The 10,481-nt window shown below is 43.6% G+C and overlaps 1 protein-coding gene across 14 annotated transcripts in view; it reads left to right on the top strand.

Moving 5' to 3' along the window:
- The first annotated feature begins 321 nt into the window (after positions 1–321).
- The window catches only part of celf5a (cugbp, Elav-like family member 5a), a 192,266-nt gene continuing 182,106 nt past the window's right edge, over positions 322–10,481 (top strand). For all 14 annotated transcript variants that reach the window (XM_030432850.1, XM_030432843.1, XM_030432848.1 and 11 more), the window contains exon 1: positions 322–818. In XM_030432850.1, coding sequence (XP_030288710.1) covers positions 461–818 — 358 coding nt within the window. In that variant the 5' untranslated portion in view covers positions 322–460. The remainder of the gene's footprint in view (positions 819–10,481) is intronic.

Here is a 10,481-nt window from a genome sequence, read left to right as displayed (position 1 = left end):
TACTGGAACACTTACATGTGAGGGAGCCATCATTGGTGTTGTTTGTAACTTCTGTGCTGCTCGTGCTATGACAGTCCACCATGTCTTCTGCTGCTTTCACTGACCTAAATCATCTGGAGTACTTCTTCCACAACTGGCAGTATTTTACATACATGCTCAGTCATGGTCAAACCCACATTTCATACATTCACACAACCCCCACCAGCCCATTGGCCTCTCCTGAGCTGCAGTACTGGTCTCCTGACACTGGGTGTCGCTCCAGAGCGTCTAATGTGGCTCCTGCGCGCTCGCTCCGCCGCTGCTCCCCCCCGCCACCTCTCCCTCTACTCTCCGCTTTGTACTGTGTGTGCGTGTGTGTTGTGTGTCGGATAGAAAGTCAGCCTGGTTTCCAGCTGAGTGCTTGCTCTCTCACAGTGTGTGTGTGTGTTGTCATTATTATCCACTCTGCTCCCAGCTCAGAATGGCCAGATTCACTCAGACTGAAACAAGAAGGCAGCACCATCCACAGCAGCCCCAGCCCGCTCACTCCAGCCTGGTTTTCACCGGACCGGGGGCGCCACCGACCCAACAACCACTACTACTTATCCCACACCAGCACCAGTACCCTCAGATCACATTTCCGAAACCCATGAACGGGTCAGAACCCATTTCAATTCATTCGGAGAGCGGCAACATGAAAGACCAAGATGCCATTAAGCTGTTTATCGGGCAGATACCGCGGAACTTGGAGGAAAAAGACCTGAAACCTCTGTTTGAACAGTTTGGGAAAATCCACGAACTGACAGTTCTCAAGGACCGATACACCGGCATGCACAAAGGTAACGTGTCGCCCCTCCAATGGCTGCGAGGCCCGCTTATATGTCTTGATAGTATTTCTCATCGTTTTCTAACCTATTGAACTCGAGTGTGGTAAAAACAGGAACGCGTCTTTACGCGTGTATGCCACTTCTTCTTAATCTGATACGGACTCGGTCTACTATTATATACATATTTGTGATAAAAGGAAATCATAAAATCTTCATGTGCATCATCGCCTACACATTTTCATTTTACATTCATGTTTTTTGTCATGTTGTCCCAGTTGTAGTGGCGTAATAACGCGCGTTGTTTCCTCACGGCGTCATATTTCGGCGCATTTTTTTTACGTTTCCATCTTGATAATTCCACCTTTTTTTTTTCTCAATACGCGTGCAACCAAAATGGAAGATTTTACAAACAGTGTGCAGTATCGTGACTGATACCTTGGCCGTGTCTCTGCGTTTTATAGAGCATTTGGACAGTGTTTTCTTGACGCGCTCTTAAGTGGGGCAGAGGCGCTTGGAAAGGATGCATTTTTAAAGAGCCTTCCCCTGCCAGTCCCCTCCGTCTCCTCGCGGAGGGGCGGCATCATTTATTCATCCATATGCTTTCTTTAACATCGCCCCATGTGCGAGCAGGGGGCCGGGTCGCAAATAACCCGATGCGTCCAAAAAAAATAAATAAATAAATAAATAAAAAATCAGTTCAATGCCACAACATCTCCAAAAGGGCGCCAGAGCTGTCGCAAGATGACGGACGGAGAGAGGTGCTGCTGCTGCTGCTGCTGCTGCTGCTCAGACGGAGGGCTGAGAGTGTAAATCCACTCCGCTCACTGTACACAGTGACAACTTCCACCCTCCATAATGAAGTTGGTTATATCAGGGATGGATAGTGTACATCACTGCTGCCTGGGTGGGAGAACCGCATCACACAATACGTGGTCCCCCTCCTCACGGTCGAGCCACGCAGTGTTAGACGTCATCATCATCATCGTCACCACCACCACCACCACCATCATCATCATGAACTTTGATTTTGTTTATCACATTTCATTTGTATTCTCACTCAGCCATGATGGGTACAAACCATGGCAGCTACAGGGCTGCGCCTGTCTGGTGTTTAGAACAATCACTCATAATGATAATAATAATGATGAGAATAATAATGATGATGATTATTTGTTCCATTGTAATCACAAGATCACGTTTCTGCTGGAATTGCTTGCAACACAAGATTCATAATTCAAAGGGAGAACAAAAGTTTGTTCTTTTGCACGACATTTATGTTTTATTTACGCCGCTTTTAAGTCTGTGTTGCAAAAAACTGAATAAAAGGCCACTCTCCTCCTCTTCCTGATCATGGACCTCTGCAGAGCAGATGTTGATATGTGAAGGATGTTAGTCGAGGAGATAAGCCCCTTCATTACAGTGACATTTAGAAAAAAGACAAGACAATCTGTGACAATAATGTAAAATGCCATTTGGAAACAGTGCAAACAATGCCACGTCGCTCTATGAGATATAGGGACACCGTCAAGAGATACTGCATGTGTTACCATCGCAACGGTTGTCCACAGCTGTCACAAAGCCCCCTCGCACTGAGGCCACATCACCAATGCAATAGTTCTGCTGTATATATTCATTGATATGGATTCATTGATCGCCCCAACTTTAATGACATAAGACACTTTGAATAAATTATGATAAATGGAATTAAAAGATATATATGAAGACATAGATTTTTATTTTATCATGTGCAGTTTCTTCTGTAGTGATTAAAATGTTGTGCTTGGGTTTATGAAGGTCTCCTTCGAGATATAAATATTTTCTATCCTAGCTCTTATCTGTCAAATATTCCATGGAGCTCCTGATTCCACAGTTGGTATTGTCAGTGTGGAGGAGGAAAGACTCTTTTTTTCTCCCTTTTCAGTGTAGCTCTCATTTGGCATTCATCGGTATGTGTTTGTGCATGTGTGTGCATACATATACTAAAATGTCATTGCCCTGTGTTGCATAATGATTGCACTATTTAGCTCCTGAGTGATCGTCGCTTGATCACGGTGTCAGGGAAAAAGACAAATTCAGGCCCTTGGATGTATTTCCATGCAGAGAAAATAGAGCTTTTGATAGATCTGAATGTAGTTCAAGTGAAATATATGAAGAGATTACTGTAACATAAATTACATTTATTGGTAGCAGTAGATTAGAATAGTTACTTTTCTCCATTGCATTATTATAACTATCAGCATTTATGACATAATTCACGCTCTGATTGAAAAGTTAAACAACTAAAAAAAAGATTTAGGTTAGATCTTCTGTTTTTATTCAGTGAAATTAATTCTTCCTCAGGTCTGAAATGCAAAACTTTGTAACAAACTAAAATCCTCTTTTCATAAAATCTAATAGAATTCGTCAGAGCTTTGACATATATTATATGTCTGTCAGGCGTTTCTTACCATTTTGAATCTAAAACATGAACTTGTATAAATGTAAGTAGGCAAGGTCGCCTCTCTGATCAGATTAGATAATAACATAACTGTGAAAATGACTAAATTGTAGAAGTTCATCTTCACCGTTATTCATTAACTTACAGACAACTAATTCATTTTAGATAAGTACTGTCCAGGCAAATTAAATGGCTTATAAATGTAATGAATCCAGACCACACACAATTAACAATACGTAATCAAACCCTAATGTGCCAATGATCTCTGATGAGGTTATTTTATAGTTAATCACGTTATTAAGCAGAAAAAAGGATTACGGGTATGGAAACACTGGAACAGCAGCCACAAAGGAACACATTCAGACTGACAAAATACATTGATGGACAGAGGGATAAACACACAGACCCGCAGGCACACACACACACACGCAAACACACACACACACACGCACACAAGCGCTCGTTATTCTCATCACTCCAAGTGTCGTGCTTTCGGTAGTCACTGAACTTATTCTGTCATTCTGATTCTCATTTTGTCCACATTGTGCTCTCTGTGTTTATTATTTCCTCCTCTTTTCTTTTCTTTTTTTTTTTTATGCAACTATTTTTCCCCTTGGTAATCCATGAGGGAAAACATGGAATTAGTTTGTAACGCGTGATAATAATGCATGGCCATAATAACTTGACTCAAGAGGATTAGCAAATGTGCATTGTCTGAAGCAGCAGTCTCTTGGGTGATCAGCTGGTTGCCTCCCTAAACAGTGGCTGCCTCTGCCAATTAAAAATTCAGTCTAGTCTGCCTCTTCAAATGATTAATTCTGCCCACGCTGTCGATGGCCTGCCAATTATTGTCGCCCAATTGGTATTAATAGGTAGAGGATTTCCTGATGTGGAATTTATCATAGACTGTGAAAACTTCTCCCTTTGGCTCTAATTAGCCTGCACTTATAGCGCATGCAGAACACACACTTGCACATTTACGCACATGCATATATGCAGAACTATTGCTTTAATCTGTGGATGTTAATTTTTCATGTGTGTCGGCAGCTGTTTTTTTTTTGTTTTTTTGTTTTTTTGTCTGATTTTCTTTTATTTATTTGATTTTGGACAAAAGTGGATGCACACATGAAGAAGCACTCAAAGAAAATAGGCTGAATCGGTTTCTGTGTCCATTCGTGTTGAGTCGCTCCTCATCTGGACAGATTTTATCCCACGAGTTCGGCTGAGGTTGGCTAATCTTCCCTTGTGCAGTCAAGTAACCTGCACTCTAACGAGAGAGAGAAAGAGAGCTGCTTTTTTTTTTTCCTTTTTTCTTCTTCAGGTGTGATTCAGCACAGCAGGCAGACAAAACAATTCCTATGCTGCCTCACTTCAATCTGCCGACCGGCTCAGTCCGGGTATCAATATTAAGCTATTGTCGGGTATCATTGTGTTAATGCATTTATAAATGGACCAGAGATATTGCCCCAGACCTCAGCCAAGCAGAAGCGCATTAAATCACAGAATAATCTAATGAAATATTTATTCAAGTTTTTATTTTTTTTTCACGCTCTGAGCTAGTGTGATGGATAGCGTCCCTCTGTGGGTTGCCCTCCCAATAAAACAGAGAAGAGCAGGGAAACAGAGATGGATGGAACGCAGCGTGTGCATATTAATATGAGACAACACTTTACCCATTTACATCATAAAGTGATACCTGAAAGGCAGCAGCGCTGATGAAACTCTGGTTTGTTGACGATGTTCTCTCCTCTTTAATGGAAGTGCGAGCTGCCGCTACACGTCTCCATATTGTGTGCGCCTTATGGAGAGTGTCAAAGATCACGGCACTGCTGTAGGACAGCATCTCCCCTGAGGAAACAGATGGGATAAACTCACTTACAGACTATAAACAGAGCTGTGGAAGTGATATAGATGGTACATACACAACACGCTATGATAGTTTTACTAGTTTAAGTTTAGTACAGGCATGTGCAGAAGGGGTGGGGGAGCGCTGAGGGTGCCTGAACACCTGCCCCCTTTGGCCCTGATGTTCAAAGTGCCCTTTTTATGCAGTGTGCTTTATTTTACACTATTTTTGTTGTTGTTTTCTGAGTGAAGGTCGTTCCATGGCCCTCATTAAGAAGAGCAAGGTAACAATTAACGTAATTTAGCGCAGACTAAATGACCTGGCAGTCAGCTGACATCACATTATGACGGTGATTCTGGTATATAGCATGACTAAGCTGTATGAAATAGTTCTTTCGGGCGTTTTTGCTAGTTTGACCGACGGAATAATACCATTTGCAATGTAGCAGTGCTCTATATTCGAGCAAACTAGTCCTATAATTTATAAGAATCTCAAAGTATGCTAATGCTAAATCTAGCTCGCTGATTTGAACTGATTAACCTGCTAGCTTTTTGTTTCAAAAATGTTTAGCACCTGCTACTCTCAACGTCTCTGCACGGCCCTGGCGCATATAGGCCTTTTGCCCGTATGCAAATTGTATGGCTGCTAATGAAATACAACAACTTCATAAAGGTGTTAAGGAGAAATCGACTCCGTTTCAGCTGAGCATGTTAATACCGAGGCGCAGGAAAAACAATTCTGTCTCCCTGCAGTTTTGTGCAGTGATTCGATTTAACAAATCAAGGATAAAATCTTCTGTCAGGGCTAGTGAGCGAAGGCCACCGAGCCAAGCTAATGCAGTAACAACACTCGCCTCGCAATCTTTAAACGTCTGTAAATATTGTAATAAGCAACAGGGCTTTCCTCATAAAAGATGCAGCAGCTCAACTGGTACTGACAGGCGCTATGGGCCTTGACTTCAGGATGAGGAGCTTTGCCTCCCTCTCTCTTCCCCTCTTTTTCTGTTGGTTTTCCAAGGAGATTGCCAATTTCGGATGGCGACAAGGCCGTACTGCTCTGCTGGAGGTCACTGTCCGCACACCAAACTCACCTGGCTTTTATTCGGTCTCCGCTTCCTTTCCCCTTAATCCCTGCCCGAGAGAGCCTTTCAGATGGATTGATTTCCTGCTCGAATGCAACATTCATTACGGCTCGCAGTATATTATGCTTTCACTATGTTGGAAGTGCAGTTATTCCATGACCTTTCAGGAATATGTTTGCTCTTAATGGGTGCCTGGAGCAGGAGACGAATATGGGAAGATGTACTGTGAGGTCCGAGGGAAAACACGGACCAATTTCATCGCTGAGACACTCGTTTATGAAGCCATACACTCCACGTGTATTTCATTAGACTGGACTAAATGGAGTTTTGCGGTGTTTGTCGCAGGTTGTCGTGTTCGGAGGCATGATTGTAATAGCATGTTAGGAGCATTAAAGCAATTTTAAAAGGTTCTTTCATCAGTTGGCCACCTGGAGGGAAACCCATTTGTTATTCTGTCGTGCCGTTTGCTGCTTGAAGTCTGTTTATTCAAATGTCTTGACGTTATCATTGTATTATTGTTACTTTGATATAATAATGCCCTCAATATAACCCTGAAATGTGACAAAAAGTATATATAAGGAAAAAGGAACGAAAGAAGCGCTCTATTTTGGATTAATTCTAGAAATATGATTTTGCATTCATTACATTTATCGGGACACTTTTGGGGCTGTTTCGAAGATGTCGGGCTCAAATATTCTCGGCTGTGTTTTAGCTCCAATTTCTCTTTCAGAGTCAGTCGAAGTGTGCCACTTTCTCGTGCATGCACAAAGGTCACACAGCTATTTCCTTAGTCTAAATAGAGGGATAGAAGCCTATCTATTTTGTATGTGTAGCTTAGCAGAGAGTGCCATTGCCTACAGAGCAGAGTGTGCTCTTATGAGGGGGGGTGGTGGTGGTTGTTAAGGCACAGAGAAGAGAAAAAAAGGAAGGGAGCGACGGAGGGAGGGAGGGAGGGAGGGAGGAGAGGAGGGAGGAGAGGAGAGGAGGGAGGAGGGGGTTGGTGGTTTCTGTTAGAATAGCATGAGCTCTTTAATGTTGTGTTTGAGCCTGGCTGGGCACAGACTCATTTTAGAAGCAAAATGAAATAACAAGGGAGAGGGGAGAGAGGAGATTTTAATGCAATGTTTTGTGATAATCCCTCTCCATTTTGGAATGGTTCAGGAGAACTCATGCGATAAAGCCTTGTACAAGCCTGGAAAATAATAACTTATTTGTCTTGCCTTATAGTACTGTGCCCTTGGAGGGCTCGCTAACCCCCATGTTTTGGCCAAAAAAACAATCACAGATTAGTCAAGCTGTCACATCTCTGTGATTGCCAAATGGTTGAGCCCTTGATGCTTGTGTGAATGAACAATGCACGAATGTCGTACATGTATCAGCCCGAGAGTGCGCGCGAACACAAGACATGACTTAGCGCCGTCACTCCGTCGTATAGGACAGGGAGGGAGAACGACACACGCGTGCAGGGGTGGCCCGCAAGGCAAATGACAGACGGACACACGGGCGCAAACCATAGATGTGTGGACAGATGGATAAGTGGAGGGGAGAAGACGAAGCGTTTGTCAGAGATGCAGAAACAAATAGTTGCTTTTATCCCAAGGCCGTGCGGGAGAAGAGTGATGGCTCTGCTTGGGACACAGAGCATCCCCTCCGACAGGTTGGAAGCTCTTTGGACACCGGGAGGGGGGGGGGGGCAGGATTGATGGAAGGTGGAGGTGGAGGAGGAGGAGGAGGAGGAGGAGGCTCAAGTTTGACAGATGCGCGAAATAATCATGTGAAAGCTGTAAACACAAGAAAATCCCTCTGGCAAAACGAGTAATACTAATAATATTCCTTCCTAATATACTTCTTTCACAAAGTAATATTCCAATATTACCGCTGCCGCTGGTGCACATACTATGACTTCTGCTACTGGTCTCAGAGGTGATTTACTATTTTTATGGATGTTATCATTCCTAAATTACCGATGCAAACAACAATGAAATGCTTATATTAGCGGTAATAACAGACTAGAGATGCTAAAAAGGAGGTGTTGTTTTTCGCAACGTGAATAATCCTCCACATTATCTCCCTAAATGGTGATTATGACAATGGTAAACAAGCCTATCAGCGTCGAGAACCAAGATTTTAACCGGTCCCCAACATGCGATGAGGACACATTTTCTGATCGGAAGAAATGTCTACGAACGCTCAGGTCCGTGAGGGATGTGTGAAGATACATGCTGCTCAGCACGGTTATAAATAGAAATTCTGTGGTATTTCCGAAAATAGGTTAAGCTGCCATTGCTGCACTGCTGGCATGACATCACTGATTGCCTGCCAGCCTCCCCCAAAAGACTGCTCCCATACTGTGCTCAAAAAGGAGGGGAGAGTATGAGGAGGGGGGAGACAGGGAAGGAGCATCTGTGGGCGAATGCAGGGCCATGTACCCCCCCCCACACACACCCACCCTCCACACTCATTTTCAGCCGCCCCCGCCGCCATCCCTCCCCACACACACCCCCGTCCCCTCCATCACACGGCCATCCCTCCCCTCACTCCTTCCATCTATCTTCCCCGCTGAAGCGCCGACACTGTAGCTAACAGTCTTTGTGCTTTATTGCCAGAGACACAAACTGGTCAAGGAGCTTTGTACTGGAGATGTATCGCATCCACAGTTTTTTTTTTTTTCTTTCCGTGATACAAGCAAATTGTGTGCCAAAATAGTGCAGGAGACACGGGATGAGGGGTGGAATTCGTGTTTTTCCTTTTTTTTTGTTTGATGATCAATTGTTAATGTGGTCGCATGAGCGGAGAACGTGGACTTTATGTGAGATCCAACATGGCAGCCGTTCTGTGGTTCACTACTCAACGGTAGATCTGGCTTAATTAAAAAAGACTACTCAAATTAATTAATGGCTGATGGGTTCTCATATCTGTTTCATCTGCTCTTTTGGTTCACGTCAGACTTCTGTCCTTGCCATCCCTCTGATCTATCTATCTATCTATCTATCTATCTATCTATCTATCTATCTATCTATCTATCTATCTATCTATCTATCTATCTATCTCTCCATCCATCCATCCATCTATCCATCCATCCATCCATCCATCCATCCATCCATCTATAGACCTACCTTCCTACCTACCTACTACTACCTACTATTTTTTTTTAAGAAAGTATTTCGGGAATCCGCTGGGCTCAATGCGGTTACCAGGAAATATACGTCAATACAATTAACACGCTGTTGCCTGCTTGTTAGTCAGACCATTAGTGTTAATTATTACCCTTCTGCAGCTCAGTGGTGACAAGAGATAAATAAATAAAAAAGAAAGAAAGAAGGCTGGGACAAGGACACAAAGTCGTATTTTTATTCTTTTTTTTTTTTTTTCTTTGACGTGCATAGCATAATTGAAAATATGTGTTTGGAATACAGCATGCTCCGCTCCAATTGGCGCATGCACCGAATGGAGAAGAAACAACCATAAGAAGCTCTCATTACAAGTTTGTTTACGTGCAATTAAGGTTTTTCGCTCAAGGTGGGCTGTGTTCAGCGCGTGTGGTATAGACAGATTGGATTTTCTTTTTTTTTTCCTTCTTGCACGTCTTTCCCCCCTCATTCCTCTTTCAGTCACTCCATCCGAGCAACCTCTGGGCCCTTTGAAGCGCCGTCTTTAAAGGTATCTGAAATCAAAGTGACTGAAAACCTGATCCGTCTCTCCGTCTGCAGTCAGTTTGCAGCTGCCAGTCATCTTGTGATTGTGGCTTTGCCATGATCAATTGATCTGTCTAAAAGGTTTAAATGCCTTTTCACCTTTGGAACGAGGACACACATTGTTGGGGAATATCGCATGAAACATGTCTATTAGGTATGTTAAATGAAGACTTTGCATTAGTGGAAGCGTAGCGCGCCGTTGTTGTGCCATACACAGCAGAAGGCAATGTGCCTGAGCCAAGTGGAAGTGATTTTATTACTTCCTTTTGCCTGGTTTGTTTTTCCAAGAGGTTGTACATGAAAAGGAGGAGATTCAGTTTTCTGACTTTGACTTGTGGGGAGGGGGGCTCGGAGAAACTTTTATTGATTTCCCTGTAAATCCCCTGGCCAGAGCAGCAGACGTGGCTGGGAGGAGAGAGGGAGGGAGGGAGGGAGGGAGGGAGGCGCGACAGGGCTGGAGAGACGGGACTTGGCAGGTAAACCCGTGTTGCCCTCCCAGAAGTAGCACGACGGGAGGCAGAAAGTGTGAACCTACACATTATTTACAGCTCTGTGAAACTCCATCCATTAACAGTGACAATTAGCTTGCTCATCAGGGATGCAGGCCACTAGATGT

The sequence above is a fragment of the Sparus aurata genome, chromosome 11, assembly GCF_900880675.1.
Source record: "Sparus aurata chromosome 11, fSpaAur1.1, whole genome shotgun sequence".
NCBI lineage: Eukaryota > Metazoa > Chordata > Actinopteri > Spariformes > Sparidae > Sparus > Sparus aurata.
This window is presented reverse-complemented; position numbering and strand designations above follow the sequence as displayed.